We start from the raw sequence: 23,609 nt of genomic DNA on the forward strand, positions 1-23,609 counted from the left end.
CAACCACTCCCCGTTTGCGGGACTGCGAACGTGTCCTGCCGTCCGTGCACTGGTCCTTTCTGTGCTGTGTGCTCCCTGGCCCTCCTCACTGCTGGCTTGTTTGGAGTTTGTAACTATTGATACCTCTCTGGTCCCACAGAGCAGCGTTGCTTTGTGCTGTTTCAGAACAACGGTGATCAAAAGACAGCTCTCTAGGCTTCAGCGTGACTTTTAGGGGGAAAGCTCCAGAATCATCTAGCAAAGCACATAGATGGGATGGGATGTGGTCAGAAAAGGGATAGGAATCCTCTCAGAATCACCAGGGGAGTTTCATTCCTGCCCCCAGGAAGGTGAGGATCCTAACTGGAGGTTTCACTTTAAAAACTGTGTAAACTGCCCCAAAGATTTTTAGAAATGATTCAAGTCATCCAGAGAAGGAAATCTGGTACCCAGATCACCTGGAATTAATTTCATTTCCTGCAGCTAGCGAGCCCCCACCTAGAACAGACACAACGATACTGTTCTCTTCCACCAAGCCCCAGAGGAACAGGACCTTCACACGCTTTGCGAATGTGAGGTTTTGCAAGGTGGCTGCCCCATGGCACAGATGCTAACACTGATCCCTGAGGGCCTGTGTGATCTGAGATGGTCACAACCTGTGGTGTATCCCAGCAGGATGCACATTCAATTATTTGGGGAAGTATAAAGAATTCAGAGGCTCCAGGCTGACGCCTGAGAAATCCTGATTCTGAGTGTGGCCCGGGTCTCAGCACGCTTTCAAAGGCTCTGCAGGGGACTCTCAGGTGGGTCCAGGTTTGGGAGCCTCTGGCGTCACCAAGGGGCACCTAGAATGCTCGACAGGGCACAGCGCTCCTGTTCCCCTGGTCTTGCCTTATCAATAGTCTGGATCTCGTGCTTTCATGCAGGGGAAACCACTCTTGATGCTTAATTTGTATCTCTTGATGGAAAACAGAGATACAACAGAAAACATCGTTTTTATTTATAGTGCTTTACCCGGGATGACACAACTTTACAAACTAATATGGTCTGGACATTGCTGAAACCTTTGCAATTACTTACCCCCAGAGTATTTAAAAGCAAAAAGAGCCCCCAGAAAGCCCATAGATAAACTCCTCTGTGGATGAATTAATTTCCAACTAATTGTGAGAAATTACTACTGATTATTAAACATCATTCCAAATCACTCACAGAATCTTTATTATGAATAATTTTGGTGACTAATTGAAGGAAGATGAAGGAAATCCTTTTCCCCCCTGGGTGAAGGCACATTGTTCCTGCCGAGGTAGCTGTGTGTTTGCAGGATCCCCATGGCGGCCACAGTCTGGTCTTCTCCGAAAGGGGGAAATATCCTTTTCTCTACCCAGTGGTGGGAGAAAGAGTGAGTGGAGATTGAGGTGGGCTTGTGCTGGCAGGAGGATTTCACTCACAGGTGGTGTAGTGGGGTGAACAGTGGCCTCCCCAATATATGTTCACCTCCTAACCCTGGAACCTGTGAGGTGCTTCATTTGGAAACAGCATCTTTGCACATGTATTTAAATCAGGGATCTCGAGATCATCCTGCTTACCCTGATGGGCCCTAAATCCAATGACAAGTGTCCTTATCAGCGATAGGAGAGGGGACACACCGACACAGAGCGAAAGGCCACGTGAAGACAAGGCGGAGACTGGAGTGACATGGCTACGCGGCAGGGAAGGCCTGGAGCCAGCAGAAGCTGGACGGGGCAAGGACAGATTCTCCCCTGGAGGCTTCAGAGGGAGCGCTCGGAATTCTGAGCCCCAGAACTCTAGGGGAATCCATTGCTCTTGTGTGAAGCTACTGAGTTGGTGGAAATTTGTTACAGCAGTCCGTTTCCTCGGACTGCCCCACAGGGCTGCTGACCGGGGGTGAGTAACGCAGGTGGCAGCTCTTGGGGTGTAAGATGAAGGCCGAGGGCCCAGCCAGGGGCCCTCAGAAGAGGCCTTGAACGAGGGGAGGCAGAATGGTGGTGACAGGAGTCAGCTCCTTCAGATGCTTTCTCAGCGGCTAGGGCTCCAATCTCACACCTCTCTACTCCCCACACTTTCTCAGGCCCCAAATCCAAGCCTCAAGAACCTGGGGGTAGGGGCATTTTGACGGTGAGCCCACCTGAAGGGGGAAGCTCCCTGCTCTGTATGGTGGCTATGGTCAAGGCTGACCGCCATGCCCCAGCCCCCTGTTCTCAGCTTCCTCTCCATGATGATGGGCTGGGAAGGTGGGGCTGTGATAGTCAAGGCTTTCCCGTCTGGTCCTGGTTACTGCACCGACCTCCTCACCTCCATTCCCTCCTCCTGATGGGTGCTCCAGCAACACAGCACAAACACCAGACTTCAGGCAGCAGCTTGGCATGCCTGGCAAACTCCTAATTATCCTTCAAAACCCATTGCTCCTGGCAAGCCTTTCCTGGCCAGCCCTCTTAGCCCCCTTACAAAATGGAGTACTCTCCTCAGTATGATCTATCGCCACCTATTTATATGAGGCAACACCGCCTCATGTGTACGTCACACTGCCCTGCTCTATCTTTGTTACATTTGTGCCTCCTGCCAGCATGTCTGATTCATGTCAACGCCCCCGGCTCCCAGCACAATGTCTGCAAGTGAATGGTTGGGTTATACTGACCACTCTTTGCTGCGTCTATCACAGCTCTGTCAAAGGCAAGAGGCCAAAGTGCTGACATTGGAATCCCTTCCTTACAGTTCCCCATTCCCGCCACCCAGCAATGTCTGCACTGCTCTGGAAACATCACTCTGCAAAGATCAGGACAAGAGCTGTTCTCTGGCTAAAACAGACCTCTCCCTTTGTGGTCAGGTGTCCCATCGGCTCCTGGGTCACCTGATGCCCAGTTGTAGCTTTTCTTCATGTCATCAGGGAGTGGCTGCCTACTCAAGCCACTCGGGCTGTGGGGGAGACAGCTCTCCAAAGACCATCGCCGCTGAAAGAGGATGGATGCCAGGCAAGGACTGCTGCTTTGGGGTCCGCTGGGAGAAGCCATCTGTGATCCCCCCCGCCCCTGGCTCTCACTGCTGCTGACCCAAGAGCCTCACTCCCTCCAAACCCAGGACCTCAGCCAGTTGCTCCTGTCACTTCCCCGGCCTGAGTCGCCGCACACATGTGCTGGGCTGCCGGGCTTGCCTGGGGTTTTTATTTCCAATTGATCAGTGAGAGATGAAACCTGCCTCAGCGGGAGGTAAACAGTTTATTTCTATCCTGACTTCTTTAGATGATGGAGAGCGGCAATTTGCCAGCTTGTGCCAAAGAAGGCCAAGTCTGTCTCTTGTCCTAGAGGTAATTACCACTACCTGATCCTCAGAGAGAGCGTTTGGTTGTGTCTCCACTTGGCCGAGGCTGGTTGGATGTTGCGCTTAAAGCCTTCATTACTTCTGTCAACAAGAGCCGGGGACGAGGAGCCATTTATTACAACTTCAGCTCTGGAAGGGGGAAAAAGAAAGAGGAAGAGGGGAGATGTGATCTGTTAGCAAGCCAATGACAAGTCTAACAGTTTTGTTTTTGCACAAGCTTGAATGTAAACTTCTTCGGAGGAGCAAAATTGCAGTTATTACCTGAGAAGGGAAGGAAGTCTATTTATCTTCTAGAATGCACCAACTCTCTCCCTCAGGTATTACCTACATATATTCTGGGAGACAGGAAGGGGGTGATGAACTCTCTTTCTCCCCACCCCCAACCCCCAATGTTTCCTCCCAGTGAAACCTAGCCGTCGCTGTCCTAATAGTAATACTTCTTCAAGCCGCTTTTGTGAAACTCTGAAGAGCAGTTGAATTAAGAACCAAGTATCATAAGATGGTTTACAAACTTAATAAAGAGGAAACAAAAACTCACATTGGGGCAATGGGATGTAGCTTTATCTCATTATCCCTCGTTTGTAAGATGCCACTTCAAATGTCTGTGTAGTTCCAGAGTTATCCTAGCTCTGTTTCTCTCTCCCACTAGATTGTAAACAGGGGAGTTCCCTCACTCATTTCTATATTCCCCAATGGTCTAACATAGCAGCTGCTAAATAAATGTTTGTTGAATTTGAATTTGAATTTGAATTTGACCTTGGGGGGGTGCCTGGATGGATGAAGTTGCTGGCTGGCTCTGAATGCCCGGGGCCAATCATAATTCTGGGTGCATACCATCTTTCCACCTGACTCAGGCGTTACAGGACCCGCTTGAATTCAGATGTTTGAAATCTATGCTAGTAGGTTTCTATGAAACTAGGTTACGATTACGTCTCAAAAGGCAGTGTAGGAGCCAGCCTGCCTCTGCCGGATGCACACAGATGCATGTGGGTCACATCGCAAGTTCCTTTTGTCTGTGCTGACAGCAGATTCTCTCAGCTAGAATGATAAGTGGATTTCTGATGCCAAATTCTGGAGCTTTAAAGAATTCAAAGCAAACAACTATGTCCTCTGCATTTATCTTGGAACAGCCAAGTTAGAAAAGATGAAATCCTTTTAACAGGTCTAAACCCAACGTTCTATTTTGCTTTTTATAGGTAGAAAGGAATTTATTTGGGGGTGCACTTTCTCCCCACATACCTCCATTCGCAATATTCCTGACTCCTCTGGCCGATATTACTTGTGTGGGATTCAGAAATATGTAACTTTTGCAGAGAACAGAAAATTCAAGGGTTTTGAGTAAGGTGGATGCATTCCCCCAGCCTGCAGGCTTAAAGGGAAGCTATGAAAAGAAACAAAAGACCTGACCCTTTGCAATTTTGCTGTTTTCACAAACAGAAGCAGAGGGTGTAGTGAAAAGATTTCATAAGCTGTGTGACTATGGGCAAATCACTTTATCTCTCTGAGCCTCAGTTTCCCCATTTATAGAAAGAAGGTATAGAAGAGGAAGATATCCTCTGGATGGGGACTGGGTAGGGTCCAACCATAGCCAGTGGCAAGCCTGAGTTTGTTGGCTTGCAAGGCGTTTGCTCACACTCCTGTATCAAGGTGTCTTCTGGCCAAAGACCGTCATCCGAGGAAACACTCTTAGAATTTAGAGTGTGCCTTCAGTAATCAAGGTTAACATTTCTCAATTGACTTCCTAAATATTTTTAAGAGGTCTCAGCAAAGTTCCTGAATGCTCTATTTTCTATCTTTACCTCCTGGACAAGCCATCTACCACAATGAAATTGGGTGAAAGTCCTGATTCCTTTCAGAGTCTCCTTTATTCGGCAAAAATTCAAGTTATGAATAAGCTCATTGGTGGCTCAGGTGCCTCCAAGTGAGTGGGCTCTTTTGCAGAAAGAGACTCTTACTCATCTGAATTTTCTATCTCTGCAGCCTCTAGACCTTGGGCCATTTCACGGGCTCTCCTATGGACAACTCCCCCCGCCCCCCCAAAAAGTGATTAGGGAAATGCAAAGCCAAAGTGAAGCGAAACAGATCTCTTTGCTATTTGCTAAGTAAGAAGGGCACCATCCAGCAAAGAGGAGAAGCAGATTAATAGCTGCCTTACAGCAGAAACAAATGAACACAAAATCTAATTTACAAACCTATTAGATTTGCTATGTAAGCTGTTCACAGCTGATCTGATTGTACCTCTGCCTCCAGAATTCCTGCAAGACAAAGGAAATGCATTATTTATAAACCCAGCTCTTCTTTGCAAAGCCCTCTTCAGTTGCCAGGAGATCTCACAGCCCGCCTTGGAGGACTACAGAGGGACAATGAAATCTCACCTAGGCCTCTCCAGAAATGGGCAACCTCCTGGCCCAGCCACAAACCCAGGCATTTTCAAGGAAGTAGACCTCCTAGATCCTCCCCGGCCTCTCACTTGGACATTGTTTCAATTCTCACCAAGGTTTCCACTTGAGGATTTCATTTGAGCTTTGAGACAAACTCCTCTGTCTCCTCTGGTTAAGCCCATAGGCTAGCACGCTTGAGCCTGACTAAGCACCTGCTGCAGCATGACTCAGTATTTCCTTTAGCCGGACTCATCCTTTGCCCCTGGTCTTCGCTGGCCGTCACTCACCTGTGGTAAGACGTTGTCCATCACATGATCTCCAAACTTGAGACCTCAGAAGTCCCACAGAGGCAGCAAGACTGACTCAACCAGTGCCTCCAACCAAATGTGAGAATGATTTGCTTTTTGGGGGCAGGAAAAATAATATTTAATGGTGTCACTTTACCAGGGAGCAGGAGATGGGTGAGTAATGGGGTCCTTTGCGTCTTCCTCTGGAGGAAAAGGTTTTTGGAGTAAAAGCATTCTAAGGCCCTTTCCAGCCGCACCATCTCTTCAGTTCTGTCAGATTCCATTCTGGATGGGGGCCATGAAGTTTCACCCTGCTTCGCTAATCACACTGGGCCAAGGGGAGAGACGAATCCATCTGCCCCTGGTACCCAGCCCACTTTGTGCTCTGTGTGTGTTTTTTTAAAAGTTGTACGTGAGACTAATTATTTTTATTAAGTTAAATAGTTTTTTCACCACTGATCTATAGGATATGTGGTTTGAGGAGATATTTCTTCACACTTTTCTCATTTTTTTTTTGGAGAGCTATAATTTTTTTGCGATTTTATTTTAATTTTTGAATTAACTTTTATTGGAGTATAGTTGCTTTACAATGTTGTGTTAGTTTCTACTGTACAGCAAAGTGAATCAGATATATGTATACATATGTCCCCTCTTTTTTGGATTTCCTTCTCATTTAGGTCACCACAGAGCACTGAGTAGAGCTCCCCGTGCTATACAGTAGGTTCTCATTAGTTATCTATTTTATACATAGTATCAATAGTGTATATATGTCAAGCCCAATCTCCCAATTCATCCCACCCCCCTTTGCCCCACCGGTGTCCATACGTTTGTTCTCTACGTCTGTATTTCTATTTCTGCTTTGCAAATAAGATCATCTATCATTTTTTAACATCTATCATTTTTTAAAAGTTCCATCTAGCCTTTCAGTCAAGGTGTTGGCACACTCCAAAGAAATAATTAAAATCACTGCAAAAGCTGTATATTTAAAGAATCCTGTGATTTAATAAGAACTCTTTGGGGGAAGTTAATGCCTAACTCCTCACTGGTTTTAAATCTGGATTTTTCTATCTGCTTTCTTTAGGATTCACATACTTGTAGATATAACATTGTGTGTGTGTGCGCACGCGTGTGTCTTTTCCTGATAGACTGAAATGTCCTTTCAACGTTATTTGGCAACAGGAAATATTCTGCCTCTTAGCTGGATGACCAGGCAACAGGACGTGTGCTATGACTCACCCAGTGCCTCATCTCAGGTCTCCCTTCAGGTCTCAAATTTCATTACACACAGTCTAATTCTTAATTACACAGAGTATCATTGGTTCTTCACATTTAAATCGATGCGTAATATCTCTTTTTTGTCTCTCTTCATTTACCCTTGGGATGGCGGCTTTCTCACACATCTAATCCAAGGGTCTGGGAATACCTGGCCATCTCTGGCCTGTAGCCATAATCTACTTAGGTCAGTGCCCAAGGGCTTTCCTGGGCCCGCTGCTGTCCACATGACACTGACCTTTCACATGTCCTGACCCTGACCCCAGTCCTCAAAATCAGCACTCCTTGGGGGAGGGAAGACTTGCTGGGCCAGATATTAAGACAAGTAAGTAATTAAAAGTGTGGTCATAGCTCAATACTAATGAAAGGTTATTGGAACAAAAAAGATTGTCTAGAAATGCTGCACATGAGAATTGATGTATGATTTTTAAAAATCATTATCAACGAGAAATTCAATAAATGGTTTGAAGTAGTTGATTAATAATCTGGAGGTGAGTTGGAGGGAAATCATGTAAGTGTTCCCTGACTTATAAATTTCAAGTGGATTTAACTAGTGTTTCTCAGACTTTAGTAATTCTCATATTCCTATCAGCAGTTTGCCATATTTTGTTTATCACCCATACTACTATCTATTAAGTTTTTAAATGGACTCATCTTTTAAAAACTTCTTAACCTACACAACACCATCCGTGAAAATATGGGTTCGATATCATGATTATATACTCATTTGAAAAGAACACAAAACCATTACCACAAAAATATTTACCAATGGAATTCCTAAAATCATCTTACTTATTACCAAGCATACTTATAGCACCTCTGGGGAAGACTGAATTAAACAGTTAAATATTTAAAGAAGGCAACCCATACAAAGTTGGTAAGAAAATGGAAGAGGATATTTATCAAATCTTGATGAGGTGTGAGGAATATATGTGAAGGACTTTTAAAATTCAGAAGTGGAAGAAGAAATCCTAAGAGAAAATATAATTTTAAAAAAACCTTCATAAAAATTTAAAATTCTGCTTATACAAACAGCAAACCTCAACCAACTCTGCTCAGCACCTTTCTTGAAATCTGAGAGGACTCCAGGTGAGGTGAGCACTGCATCTGTGCATCTATCTGGTTTAACGCAACCAGGGGTTTGGAGAGGACTCAATGCTGAGCAACAACTTCCTCCTGCTTTCTCTTCTCCTGCCTCCAGGCCAGGTCCTGGGGAGCATCCAGTCCTGCTGACGTGGGCACCACAAACCATGCACTTTTTCATACCAGTCCTTCCTCTAACTCTGGGTTTTCCCACCTCGGCACTATTGATATTTCAATGTGGGTGTTGGGGGTTGGGCAGCTACCTGTGCATTGTAGGGTGTTCTAGCTGCATCCCTGGCCTCTACCCACTTTATGCCAGGAGCAGCCCTCCCCACACCCCCAAATTGTGACAACTAAAAGTGCCTCCAGACATTGTCAAATGTCCCCTGGGGCAGGGAGGCAAAATGGCCTCCATTTGAGAACCTCTGCTTTGATGTTTGTTTTCTACCTAATGCCTCTGAGAAGATGAATCCCCTCCATCAGCCAACCCATCCCATCACCTTCCTATGCTAAACCCCAAGCCCAACACCTGTGCTTCCCCTCAAAACCATCTTAGTTTTCAATTCTCAGCCACCTTTTCCTTCTCTTCCTAAAGCATTCTATTACAGCATTTGTCACCTTTTCATATTTAATTATTTCATGGAATCACAGATGGGAGACTTGAAAGACATTTTGTCATTGACATAGTCTAAACTCCTCCTCTTATAGTTGAAGAAACCAAGGTCTAGAGATCGGTTTCTGGTTTCATCTTCCTCAGCTGCTCGCCACACTAGAAGGGAAGCCCCTGGATTGTGTGTATTAACCATGTCTTTTATTTTCTTTATCTGATGCTTTGACGTCTGGGACCTTGCTGACTGTGGAGGGACAGCTCCTCTCAGGGTTAGCAAATTCCTAGAGATAGTAAACAACTGGCCTGGGAGTGCACCTTTCAAATACAAATCAACTAATCTAGAGCCCATATCCCTGCCACCTCCCTTAGTGGGATCTTATCCTCTGGGCCACTATCCACCTGCCATAATCACCTGGAGCTAGGTACCAGACATCTATGCATCTATCTGGTTTAATATAACGAGGGGTTACAGTTGTCCCAGACAGGTAGGACAGCTCCTATGCCCCAGAGTCTGCTGAAGTTATCCAAACTAGCCAATCCTAAGCCTGCTTACCCTGCTTCACCCTTCCTTCCTATGGAAACCACAATAAAGGCTTTTGTCCACAGTTCCCCCTCCCCTCCCTCCTAAGTGACCTGGTGCTACTCCACGTGACCCTGCATGATGTGGTGTGCCACCCCTCTTGGAATGTGGGAGTATAACACACTACATTTTCAATGGTGGTCATCTCCTGATCTGTTGGCCTGACCATACCTAAATAATAATAAAACCTATATTAAAACAGGGGGACCCTGTTTTGTTCACCTTCCCAGCCTTGCATAGTACTTTGTCCAGCTGGGGCTCAGTGAATCAAATCTAACTTCAGTGCTAAGTGGGACTTTTCTTCCAAAGTCTTCCCTGCAGTTTTCATGCTGTGTTCACACATATTACTTATACCTGTACAAGACACAGTTTTACCTCTCAGATACCCAGAGAACGGGGCAGACGGTCATTCAAAGAAACTCAGGTTGCAGATAATTTGGCTCAAAATGAATCACATGAATTGGCAAGGGATTTTTTTGTTCTAATTAGGTTTTGCCTCCATTGTTATTAAAATAAGCTTACATCCCTTGTGATTGGGGAATGCTGATACCTGCTTGGTTGAGTGACAGAGGAAGATGATCAGGTGAGACAAATTTGCTAAAGATAATTCATCAACTTCTGAAATCACAGAAACAAAGATACTTAGGTCATCCAAATGAGTAAGTATGTGGGAAAGCTCTTTACACACTATAAAGAGCTCTATAAAACAAGGTATAGTATTAGTAATAATCCCTGTCCACTTGACCATGCCCGATATTCTCAGCCATAGTGAGGATGGAGGTTGATTACTCCAAAGCTCTACATTTTAAGATGTCAGTCTCCTTTCCACCATGAACATAATACTCTTTCCGAGCAGTAAACTAAGAAAAAAAAAATAAAAATAGCCTGTTTAAAAAAATAATAACAGGGACTTCCCTGGCGGTCCAGTGGTTAAGACTTTGCCTTCCAACGCAGCGGGTGCGAGTCCGATCCCTGGTCAGGGAGCTAACAGAAGCAATATTGTAACAAATTCAATAAAGACTTTAAAACTGGTCCACATCAAAAACATCTTAAAAAAATAATAACATGCATAATTGGATTTGTTTTCAGTGAAAAGCAATTAGCAAACCTGAAAACTGCATTTCTGTTTAGCCTCTTCATCCAAGCCCAGTTGTTTTATAGGTAAGGTCATGTTTCTGTGTGCTGGGGTCTCATAGCTGTGTTAGAATCTCCCACATCCTTCGTTCCTCACTGAAGAGTCAGGCTCAGTAAATGAAATTTCGAGAGCTGAAAGCTTTAATTAAGTGTGCGGACCGAACTTAAAACAGTTGATTAGTCCTGAGAATAAAAGATTAAACTAAAACACAATTCATGAATTTGCAGATGATTCTTCCGTTACAGTTTTGGGAAGATACTGAACGTGTGCTTTCAACTTGTGCATATAAACCACTGGGGGTCCTGCCTGTTGATCCTCCAAGGACACATTATAAGTATGTGGCCCCACAAACACATGGTAGGGAGAAAAGAAGGAAAAGGATGATTTGCAGTCATTCACATGAGCAGAGCAAGGGATTCCAACAGGGTTCAAGGATGTTTTTTCAAAGACTTTTTCTTTTTTGTGGTGAAATATACATAACAAAATTTGCATGTTATCCCTTTTTAAGTGTACGATTCAGTGGCATCCAATATATTCACAATATTGTGGAGCCATCACCAGCCTTTATCTCTAGAATTTTTTCATCACCCCCAACAGAAACTCTATACCCATTAAACAGTAATTCCCCAATCCCTGCTCCCCCAACCCCCTAGTACTCTATTCTATTCTATTCTTCTATCTCTGTGAATGTGCCTACTCTAGATATTTTTTGTAAGTGGAATCATACAATATTTGTCCTTTTATGCCTGGCTTCTTTGACTTAATAAAGTATTTCAGGGTTCATCCATGGAGTAGCATGTCGGAAGCCTGGCTTTGGATGTGGCCATTCTCAGGAGCTAGAATATCACAGAGACGGGGGAAGGAAAGTCCCTTCCAAAGTGTTTGTGTCTGGATCATTGAGCACCTGTGATTAGGACAGGAGCAGAAGTCTCACCAGCTGACAAGTGCTTGGGGCTCAAGAGCTCAGGGGCTCTCCTGCCCAGAGCATACTTGGCTAGGAACTTCCTGAAATTTTTGCTGGCAAATTGAGCTTTGATGTCCATTTCCTCCTCCATTTGAAGAGCTGGTCGTACTTGGCCAAGTGCTCAGACGGGCAAGGGGGCACCTGCCTTGGTTGGTCCAGTGCAGATCCAGTCACAAGGCTGGCAATGACAGTATCTTCAGTTTCCCTGGCACAGTGAGAAATATGGTGCCCCATCCTTTGGACTGGGCCAGTTTGAACTCCTGAAAAGACTCTGTCACAGGGTCTTTTTCATTCATTCTGAGCAGAAGGCAGTTGCACAGAGTCCTTGCCCATAGGCTTGGGAATACTTTTCAGGTTGGTCACTGTGCAACCATCCCCTACCACCTGGGCACCACCTCCACTAGTGGAGAACTTCCAAGCTTTACAGTCATACTGGCCTAAGGCATCTTCAGTGGATGCCACTAGGTAGTCCTTGATGAAGGACTTGTACTCATTCACCAACTCATCAGAGTGATGTAATGGCTGGGGTCATCAGGAGACCCAAAGTTCAAGGTCATACTTTCCAAACTCTAAGAGTTAGATGCTGCTGCATCTGTGCCATTCACCAACCTTTCCCATCACATTCCACAGCAACTCCAAGGCCCTGAATTCTTTAGGATATAAGTTGGCAAACTTTTCCTTAACGGGCCAGACAGCAAATATTTTAGGCTTTGTGGGCCAAGAGGAAAAATTGAAGATCTTATGCAGATGAAGATACTTAAACAACAAAAGAGAAAACAAATTTCAACAAAGTTCTTACTGATGAAATTAAAAATATAATAATAATGATTGAGTACATTATTTTGGGTAACAGGTCTGTTAATAAGAAGAATGTAATTGTTTTTTGGGGGATGAGACTTTAGTTAACTGAGGTTCAAAGTTAGTGTTCCTGTCATCATGGTAGAAAGGTGGCCTCATTCCTCTATAGAGCCTTCCCTTGCTTCTCTGAAACACTGTTACCTTCCCTCTGGTGAACTCACCGGATTGTGTCACCTGAATCTCCCTTTTGGACTTATACTCTATACACCCTAACAGTGTTGGAGAACTTGTCATATGGGGAAGCAAGTTAAGAGCACAAGCTCTGAGATAAGACTCCCAGTGTCTGCATTCCAGCTGAACTAATCATTAGCTGTGTGATCTTTGACTACTGCTAACCTATCTAGAAGCTTCCATTTGTTTCCTCATCTAAAAAAATGAGTAATAGTATCTACTTCACGGAGTTTTTATAAAGATTAAGTGAGCTAATGAGTGCAGAGATTAAAACAGTGCATGACATATCATAAAGCACTTGGTATTAATGTTATACTTATTTAGATTTTTTTGCAACCCTTTAAAACTGTAAAATCGTCTCAGCTGGAGAGCCACACGATAACAGGTAGCTGCCCTGTGAGGTAGGGTAGGCTTTGACCTGTGAGGTAGGCTTTGACCTGTGAGCCGTGCTTTGCTAATTCCTTCTCTAGGATGTTAGGAGCAAAATGCCCCTCCACAAAGCATCTCTGCCCCATTTCTGATGACATCCTTCTGGTCGAGGTAGGCTTCTGCTGCCCTGAGCACGGCTTTCCTGAAGTCACAGCTCCAACAGTGAGGATCAAAAACTCCTGTACTGTCGTCTCGTTAGCAGCGTGAAAACCACCCTGGATCACAATGAAAGCTGGCACTGGCCAGTCACTTCCGCACTGCCAGCCAGGACTCAGTGTGACGGTACAGGGGGCCCCCTCTCAGCAGCTCCGGCTTTACAGGCAGCAAACGACACTTCTGGTATGATGTTCGCACCAAATTTAGGTTTATTCCCAGTGCCACCCGTGTCTGACACCAGTTTGTTACCCTCCTCCGGGTCCACCCACTCAGCTTCCAGCTCTGCAGGCCAGGTCTAACACCTTCACTGATGTGCTCGACAGTCTTTGAGATGCCTTTTCCTATTCAGCAAGTCTCATCATGGCACTGGAGCTCTTGGACCTCACAGACACTGAAACGCTGCTGGGCATAGAGCTCCGAAGAGACCAGTGTAGGTTTCAGCCTTGACAATGGTGTTTCCATGACAATTGAGACCTCTGGCTTCTGTGGGTGTTGTAGGTGCTAACAGGAGGGTTACAGTAGCAAGCTCATGGGCTTCTGTCTTCTTATGCCCACCTCACTGAATGCTCAGCTCCTTCTTCTGCCATCCTCTCTTCCTTCACGTTAAATATTAGCTTGGTTTGATGTATCCGCTGGCTGCAATTTCAGCAAATTTTGTTTGGTAATCAGCTTCCATCAGTGTTCAAAAAGGTACCAGCTCACTCTTGACTCTTCCCTCTGCTCGACCTCAGAAAATATTCGTGAGAACGGAGGGCTTTGATTCCAGCCAATTTCCCCAGCCTCTTATACTAGTCATCTGCACATCAGAAAAGTAAACAAGCCACTTGGATGCCAAGCATTTCCCATAACACTTATTCCTGATCTTTTCCCTTTCTCATCATGACCAACAACCAGGAGAGAGACCATATAATTTATCATCCAGACCAAACACTTTCGCAGTAAACCGAGGCACCAGCCAGAAATGATACATGAACTGGGATGACCAACTCATGTGGTACTGGTCCTCCTCCAATCTACACTCATTTTATAAAGGAGACAGACTTTATAATACAAAGACTTCTAAGAGAATGATGCGTTCCAAATCCAGACCACTCAAAACCCCAGAAACCAACGCAGTTAAAAGTCAGAGACGATACATATCTCTGCAGTTGGTTGAACTGGAGCTGGTGAAAGCTGTCAGTAGAGAAGACTTCTCCAGTAAGTAGTTCATGGCTATGGAGCCTTTTCTGAGTCCCTCCCGCCCCACTTCTGAAGAGCCTTCTTTACAGTGAACCAGCGTCCCTTGACCTGCCTCGGTGTCCTGGTCACACCTGCAGCAAGGTTCTCCCTACACTCAGCTACCACTGCAGCTTCACCTAGCACGTGGCTTCGCCACCAGCCCCTAGACTGGGGCCAAGCCTAGGACAGGGTCCTGATCATCTCTGCATTACCATGGAGGGGTGGAGGTCACATATCTCCTGCACATCCAATGTGCTGCAAAGAGGACTGCTGAATGAATAGATGAGTCAAAAAAGCTGAAGCCATCCCTTCGCTGTAGAGAAGAGGATTCAGCCCCCGCCGGAAGCATGTCTTGGGGAGGAAGAAGGGAAACCTCAGCCTCACTCCCACCACCACTGCCCACCTACCCACACCTGCCAGGAGTGCTCCAGATACAGGGCCTTCGCACTGGCTGTTCCCTCTCCCTGGAACATTTTTCCAACAGATACCCCATGGCTCACTCCTCCCTTTCCCCCTTTTTCAAATCTTGGCTCATATCGGACCTTCTCAGAGTGGCCTTCCCTGACCATCGCATTTAACATAGCATCTGCTGTCCTACGCCCCCCACTGTGGCCCTTCCCACTCCCATCCCCTTTTGTCTTCTCATCACCATATCATGTATCTTGTGTACGGTCTGCCTCTGCCACAGGAGTGTAAGTTCCATGGTGGAAGCACTGTGTCTATCTTGTTGACGGCTGCACCCCTAGTGCCTGGACATCAGCAGAAGTCAGTGAATATTTACAAGTAGAAGGAATCTGCCTCCTCCCGTCCTTTGTTACAAGAAGCCAGCTGTCCTCTTATCCAAACCCAGGACCTCCACCTGTGTTTGGAATTGCATCCCTTCCTGCCTTTGGCGATTCTTATTCCATCAACTACTTCTTCTCTCTTCCCCATATAGTTACAGCTTCATTTCAGCGGCGTAATAATTCTGGTCTTTATCTTGGACCTTGTATATGCCAGATTCTGTCCTACAAATTTTATATTACTTCATTTAAGCCTGACAGTAGCCCGAGAATGTAGAAATGATGATCCATTTCTACCTGAGAGGAAACAGAGGCACAGAGAAGGGGAAAATCCTGCCCGGGGCCACACAACTACTAAGAAGGGATGTCAGGATTTGAACCCAGCAGGCTGGCTCAGACCAGCGCCTTATGACTCTGCCATGTTGCTGGCTCATCCCCACTAGCATTTATATATATGTTTGCTTTTCTCATCTTCAATAAACGACCCAACTTTCCTTTCATACACCCCTCAGCTACTTCTCTGTCTGTTTCCAGCACTTTGCAAACTTCTACACTGTCTGTGATTCCTTGCTCCACCCTCTCCCCCCTACAACTCCATTCTGGTTCATGTCCCCAACACTCTATCAAAAGCACTCTTGTATGAACACCTTGTGATGGGCATGTCTGTCCCCATCTTATTTGAACTCTGTCAACATTTGGTGGCACGTCCTCCTTCCTGGATAAGTAAAGTCGGGACTTCCTGGTTCTGGCCACAGGGTGGCCCTGGACAAACCTTCTCCCGCTGGAGGAAATAAGCTACTGGGAAGAGTCATGATAAACGATCCCAAGTGAAGAGAAGGGTTAGAGTCCTCAGGGCATCTTTAAGATTCCTTCTGGCTCTGAAAATCCATTATTTTAAATCACACTCCTCTCAACACTTTAAGGTTCCATTAATAACGACATAAAATCCCTCCTTGATTCTTTCTGTTCCCCTAACAGAGGGTGCCCCCCAATTAAAAAAATCTCAATTTTTCTCTATATTCACACCCAACAAGATTTTGTCCAGCATTACTTTCTATCAAAATATAGAAAATATTTTTCTTACAAAATATTAGTTTTATAAAATTTTCAGATAAAAAATATGGTTGAATATTTTTGTCAACATCTTCCTGCCCCCACCAAAATTTACTCCCCAAGAGCGATGGCTTCATTATTCCAGGTGACAATCCCAGTCCCAGACGTACATGTTAACAAAACACATCCTTAGGAAGGGGATGTGGATTCCAAGAGAACAGTGAAAAGTATTAATAACTTCATTTGCCTGAGTTCCACCCTGTGCCAGACACTGTACCAGTGGCATGTTAATTTTCATATTTTGGTTTTAGAAATAGGACATGCAGGCTCAAAAAGTTTAAGTGATTTGCCCAGGGTCACCCCCAGCAAATAAACTGTCAGAGCAGGGATTCAGTTTGCATATAGTCCAACCACATGTGCCTGTAGAACACTGGGGCCTGCACCCTGCCCGTCACCTGCTGCATGTAAGAATTTAACACACAGTCAAAGAGATGCCAGAGACTTAAGAGGAAGCAAAGGTTACTCAACAAGTAGTTGCGAGACGCTTGGTGAGCTAATTGGGAAAATATTCAAGTCAGATTCTCCACTGGTACCACACCAATAAGGACAAAATGCGGTCTAGCCATGGAAAACTACGCTTAGGAAGAGCTTTCTATGAAAATTCATTCAATCCTAGTTTAGTCCATTTGGGCAGCTAGAACATAATACCGTAGTCTGGGCTTAAAAACACCACCAAGTGATTGCTCACAGTTCTGGAGGCTGGAAGCCTGAGGTCGGGGTGCCAGCATGGCCAGATGAGGGCCCTCTTCTAGGTCACAGACGTCTTTTATCCTCACATGGCGGAAGGGGTGAGGGGTCTCTCTGAAGCCTCTTCTATAAGGGCACTAACCCCACTCATGAGGCCTCCACCCTCATGACCTAATCACCCCCAAAGGCCCCATCTCCAAATACCACCACATTGGGCATTAGGATTCCAACATGTGAATTTGCGGGGTGGAGGACACAAACATTCAAACCATAGCACTTCCACTGGCCCGTCACTTAGCGTCCACTATTGACAGTTGCTGCGGCCTCCTGCTGCAGACACAGTGTGAGCCTTGGCTGTCGTTTTCCGCTTTTTTATTGTATTAGAAATATACCACTGCAAAACCTTAACGGAGAGGTTGGCAGCCCTGAAAACTTCTCATTTCATTCATGTCACACGGTGTGGATACATCCGTGCTCTTTAAAGAGAAGCAGAACGTCTGTCCGACGGGCCGTGCTCTGCTCTTGAACCCGTCTCGCTGGGACTTGAAAGCTCTCTGCCTTAAGCCGGCCTTTCTTCCCTCCCCTTTGTTCACTTCTTGACAGACCTGCATTCAGAGAGGCCGTGTCCCTATTAACACAGCTGCAGCCTTTTCCCGAGAAAACCCCTGGAGGCCACCTGGGTTGGGGACGACTTTAAAGTCACTTTTCTTCTGGGTGTTTGATATGTCTTGTCCCCTTCCCTACTCTGCGGGACCTGGATAAATGCGGCTCTCCTGACAGCCGACACCACTCAGGGAATGTTGCCGTCACCTGGAAGTAGGACGGCGGGACCGTCAGTAAGGGTGCTGGAGTTCTGGTTCCCAACGTGCTCTAGCTTTGCAGCCCTTGGCCTCTCGAGGTCTTGAGGTCCTTCTCTGCAAAGCGGGGTCCTGTGGTGGGATTAAAGCAAGAAGCTCCGGGCAGACGTGAATGTCAGTTGCAGTGTGTTATTGAAGGCGATGGCTGCTGCCTTCGGGGTCAGAAGAAACCACTGCTGCGTGTGGACTCTGCTGAGGCCCCTCAGATCAGCTGTCCTCAGGGAAGCTGCCTTCCAACAGCATGGTCCATTAGGGAGAAATCAGGAGCGGTGGATGGAAGAAAATGGAATGTGTTATCTGTGGCAGGACTGTGATTCTCACCGCTGCTGCTGCTCTGTCGGATGGCTCTGCGGCCGTCCAGTGGGGAGATCTGCCCGAGATTAAATTAGTGCATTTTCTTTTCTTCAGCAAAGAAGTGCTCAGCTAACTAGCACGAGAGGCACATCCGACAGTCATGTTGCCAAGACCTGGGTGTGGTCCATCCACCAGCCACGGGGCTGTGCCGGATGGAGCCCCAGTGGGACCCACAGGGTGTGGCCTGGTCCCTGAGTGGGTTGACGACACATCAGTTCTCCTGAACGAGACCCTGAAATGTCCCTTAGGTCCTAGATTCCCTCCTCCTTCATCAAGTGTCAACACTCCTCCAGGTTTTCCTTGAAACTCTTCTCTGCTGCTCCTTCCCAGGCCTTCCTCCTAGGCCCTCCCCCTAGATGTCAGGGTTGCTCAGAGCCCACCCTTAGCCTTGAGAAGCCCTGGCTTCCATTGTTCATCTACATGCCCACAACTCCAGATGCACTTCCAGGTTCCAGAATCACAGAGCAGCCTAGTCACCGCCACACAGTCCTCAGACCTGACCGGCACTCACACCCCCAACCTGCTCTCCCCCAGGTTTCCCTCGGGGAATGGTACCCACCCAGTCATGCAGAATCAGGGTGCTGTGGACACTCCCCATCCTCTCTCACCAGGTTTCCCCAAGATCACCCAGCCTTCAGACTCTCCCACCTGAGGACAGCAGGTGCCTTCCCTCAGGTTCCCCGCCATGGTTTCTCTCTTACCTCCCTGTCCGCAGAGAGTCATCCTTTGCCAAACGCTCCCACGTGGGACCCGGATTTCCAAAATGCAAAGTGTAACATGGCGCTTCCTCCTTGAAGTGGGTTCCCTCACCGAGCCCCATTGCTTTCAAAATAAAGTTCGGGTTCCTTAGCATAGCACAGAAGACTCTGAGTCTGTCCTCATCTTCACTTTCTCACACATCCACCTGCTAACTCCACCAAGCAATGGGCAGTTTCCGGAACATGTGAGTCAGATCACAAGATTGTGCCTTTGAACGTTATCCTCTCTCTCCAGAACCCTTTATTCTGTTTTCCATTTTCTTAATTCAGAGTTTATGACTTGCCAGCCCCAGGTCGTATCTGGCCTGGGGAGCTTGCACAATGTTAAATCTTTTAGGATTAAGAGGCCAATGGTAAAAACTCAAGGGATTAGTCATTATAAAATATCTTAAGTTTTGGCTTCTTTTGAACAATCAGAACCCTGAACCATAGTAACTGGTGAAGATGAGAAGCAGCTGTCCCTCACATTGGGGGCGGGGTATAAACTATATTTTCCCACAGTCCACATCACTCCTTACTGTCTTACACTGTACTGTTTCACTTATTTATGTGACCTGCCTAGACCTTGAAGGCATTTGAGTTTGAGATCCCTAGACCCACTCCTACTCAGGTAGCAAAACTCAGCTCATGTCACCTTCTCCATGACCTTCCCTGACTCAGAAGCCCCACTTATGCCAGGTACAGCAACGCTACGGGACCTGAGGGTGTATAGGAAGTGGCAGGGAGTACTAGTTCCTTGCTCCCTTTCAATGACAACTGACAAGATGCTTATTGATAAAATCAACCACAGCAGAAGAGGAACACCCAGAGGCACCGTCGTCCCCACCCCACACACAGTATTCAGAAGACAAAAGTTCTGGAAAAGAAAATTTGGGAGCTCCATTCTCCCTATGATGTGGCACAAGGCTGCTTTCTTGGACTTGCTGATTGAATCACTAACTGATAGACTAGCAATGGAAAGCCAGCCCTGGCTCTGGAGGGATACTCAGCCCTAACGCCTCAGGTGTGAGCTGTGGTCTCCATCCCCACTCCCCAGCGCATGTTCTGTGGGAGTCCAAGGCTCTGGGGAGGAATTGGGGGGGGGTTCTGCCCTTTGGGTCCCCCTTGTGAGCTGCTTTCTGATTGCCTTTGAGAAAAGCCCCGAGACAGTGCTCAGGGTGGAGAAAATGAACTCCAGCCCTGTTGCTTCAGGGCACGGAAAGTGACATCAGCCAACAAACATCACTGCAGCTGGTAGCAGGTGGGGGGTGGGATGTGGATGGGCATACGGAGGATGCTGGCACCCGAGGCTGTGTCCAGGTTGATGCCAGAATCGGGTGTCTGAATGGGGACTTGAGGAGACATCTGCTCAGACAGATAGTGGAGAAGCGACCATGACCAGAGTTAACACTGACTAGGCACTTACCACGGGGCAGACACGGACCAAACCCTCACTGTGGATTTTCTCCTTTTGTCCCTATCGCAGCCCTAAGAGGTGGGCCTTTTTATGACTCCCATTTTGTTTAGGGATGTTAAGCATCATATCCAAGGGTTTACAGGGAAGAGGGAGCTGGGGCAGATATTGAACCTGGCATCATATCCAAGGGTTTACAGGGAAGAGGGAGCTGGGGCAGGATTTGAACCTGGCTCTGTCTGACGGATTATCTCCAAATCAGGAACTTGGTGCAAGAGGTTGGGGTGGAGTGGTGGTGAAAGTCTGAGCTCAGTCAGAACCGGGGCATGCTGTAACGGGAGCAAACCCAGAAGAGAAGCCAGAGAGCAGGGCCAGACGGGCATCGTACCTGGGACTCTACACCTGACTCCAGACATGCCCGCAACTCCAGCTGCCACAGCTGAGAGGAGGAGGTGTGAAGACATGTCAGGACAAGCGGAGTGTCCAAGTGACCCGGGGTTGTTCCATACCCCTTGATTCCCACCCCTCATTCTAGGAGACTTTGACCTTAACACTTTGAATATTTCCAGCAGCTCTGGACAGGAAGTTCAGGCTGTGCAGAAGGCTGGGAACCTGGTTCCTGTTCTAAAGAAGTACAAAGGAGAGGAACAAAGATGGGTTAACAGGAAGCCCCCCTCCTTTGATTTTCCTCTTGCCCTAAGCATCAGGCCAGACATCCAGGGTGGGCTGGGGCCTGAGGCGGCATCACAGTCACAGGCCTGCCTACCTCCAAGGTCTGGGCTGGTGGCTCTGGACGGTGCCCAGGGGACAGTGGCTCAAGTTGTCACTAAGGGCTCTGCATCTGGGGGCTGCTTCAGAGCCTCACCCTCTTTCCATTTCTCCTGCCATCACATTCCTGTAGAAAGTGCCAGGGGAGAAGGCTAGGGTGAAGGGGGACACCCCAGCCCCTCCTTGAGGTTTAGAATAATCAAGAGGCAAAGAGAATTCTCTACCTCCCGACTGACAGGTGGACAGGAAATTTAACCCTTTTTTTTTCTAGATAGTAGAACACCTGCACACGCTTTGCACGGGCACATTCAGAACCAGGTGATGCTGTGGGCGGGAGCAGGGAGAGGATACACAGAGCCTACCCATCCCCTGGCAGAGGGGCTGGGAGAAAGGGATCTAGCCTCTTGTTTTCTTGATGGAAATGCCTCTTTCATCCAACACTGTCGTTAACATGGGCTTTGGTGAGATCCCTAACTCCACCCTCACTAGCGGAATATGGAAAACGGAGCTTCCTCACCTCTTAAAATGAGTAAACCATGAAGAGTAAAAGAGATAATGATTACGTATAAACAGCTTGACAGATGCTATTTTAAATTTTATTTTTATTGTTGTTCCTATTAAACTTTTCTGAGAAGAGAGAGTAGGTCATGGCTGAATTCTTCTTCCTTCTCTTCTTTTTGTTCTAATTAACGTGCATGATGGGCCCCGGGCTGGGCTCTGGGGTCACAATGGGGGATGGAGACAGTCTCCTGTCTGAAGGTGCTTAAAATTGAAATCTGGAGACAAGAAACACTCACACACATACACATACAGGAAACACTGCAGCAAAGGAACAGAATCATAACCGCCCATCCGTACACTGGGTGATGCTAAGAAGAAACGAGGAGAAGCAGTGATTAGAGACTGAGGGTATACTTGGGAGCAGGCAGGGAAGAGCTGTTTGGGGGGGGTGGCATTTTGTCAGAACCCCAGAATAAGAGGAGGGCAACCTCGAAAGGGCTGTGAGAAGAGCATCAGGCAGAGGGGTCTGCACAAGCCATGGTCCCAAAGCAAGAGGAGCCTGATGGGTGAATGGATCCCAATCTTCCCTCATGTAAAATTCATGTTGTTTCTGGGCCCTCCTCGCCCCAGAAGATGGTCTCTGAATCTTCATCCCCACCTCTGTTTATTGGTCCCATTTTCTCCTCAAGATTGTGACTTTCTCATATAACCTCTCCCTCTTTCCTTCTCTCCCCTCATTGCTTCTTTACCTTATTTTTACAAATACACTTTTTTAATTTTAAAAATATTCTCCTTCTGCCTGGTCCTGCTCTCGACCTGCTTCTCTTTGCCTCTCAAACCTCTAGCAAGGCCAGACTGTAGTCATGGCCCCCTTTTATCAGGGGCCTCTCTGAAATCTTGCATCACCTCACCACACCAAGGAAAGAGGTCTCTCAACTGTCATCCAGAGCCCGCTGATGCCTCAGCCAGTGGCCCTGGAGCATCCTCATCCCATGCGCCCTTCCCCTGGGGGCGCTTGCCCCGCCTTGGTCACAGCTTTGGTCTCTCGGTTCTCCCCTCACTTCTTTGTCCTTCTCCATGCCTTTTGCTCCCTTGATTCCTCCTTCCAACTCTCTAAATGAGGGCAAAGACCGAAGCTTAATCCTGGGGTCTCTGCTACGTTAAAGACGGCTACACTCATGGCTTCAACCGTCTCCCTCCAAATGGCTTCTGATCTCCATCTCAGCTCTGACCTCTCTCCTAAATATTATTCACTTACATACTGGTTACAGTTGCCCACCATCCAGGTGACTATGGACAAGTCCCTTCCCATCTTGGGGTGTCATCGCTGTACCTGGAAAATACAGGGGAATGGGCTGGCTGGCCTCTTTTGTACCTACACTCCAATAATTGGTGATTCAATGATTTTTAAATGTCTTCGTTCCTACGCAGATGAACTCTATCCTGTTAAAATCATCATGTTTAAAGTCAAACTCACCATTGGACCTTAAGGCACAGCTTTCCCTCTGGATTCCAATACCCACAGTGGGCTCAGCCATCACTGACCATCCCAGAGTATTGTCATTTCTCCTCTGTAACCAAGACTCCCTAGCTCTCTCTTCCTTTCCATTTATAACCCCTGCCCCCCAGCCCAGACCCTCCATGCTGCTTCTATAGATGACCTGGGTGGTCTCCCTAGCTTCTGCCCCTTCCAGCAACATACAGTCTACACATTCCTGTTCAAAACATTTCAAGGGTCTCAATTGTTCACAGCAGCTCCTCTTCAGCTTTGTGGAATCCTTTGAGAATCTTTTAAAATGTATGGATCCTCTGCCCAGAGAAATGCCTAAGATTTCAAGAGGTTCATGGATCTCCTAAAACCCATCACAGACTCCTTAGAGGTCTTTGGACCCCAGATTAGACCAAAGCAACCCCCCAAAGAATCAAGTGTGAGTTCC

At 46.8% G+C, this 23,609-nt stretch overlaps 1 protein-coding gene and 1 non-coding gene across 3 annotated transcripts in view; both read right to left on the reverse strand.

Moving 5' to 3' along the window:
* ST8SIA2 (ST8 alpha-N-acetyl-neuraminide alpha-2,8-sialyltransferase 2) overlaps positions 1–23,609 on the reverse strand; it is a 58,415-nt gene that overhangs the window by 19,161 nt on the left and 15,645 nt on the right. Inside the window, exons 2-3 of one of the 2 annotated variants that reach the window (XM_060170557.1) lie at positions 5,508–5,570; positions 3,316–3,444 (exon numbers count right to left, since the gene is read on the reverse strand). In XM_060170557.1, coding sequence (XP_060026540.1) covers positions 3,316–3,444; positions 5,508–5,570 — 192 coding nt within the window. The remainder of the gene's footprint in view (positions 1–3,315; positions 3,445–5,507; positions 5,571–23,609) is intronic. The other variant, XM_060170567.1, reaches the window with a different exon arrangement.
* LOC132506393 (small nucleolar RNA U109) lies at positions 17,415–17,558 on the reverse strand. Its single transcript, XR_009535818.1, has one exon. It is a non-coding gene; the product is annotated as a small nucleolar RNA U109 (small nucleolar RNA).

This window comes from Lagenorhynchus albirostris, chromosome 1, assembly GCF_949774975.1.
Source record: "Lagenorhynchus albirostris chromosome 1, mLagAlb1.1, whole genome shotgun sequence".
NCBI lineage: Eukaryota > Metazoa > Chordata > Mammalia > Artiodactyla > Delphinidae > Lagenorhynchus > Lagenorhynchus albirostris.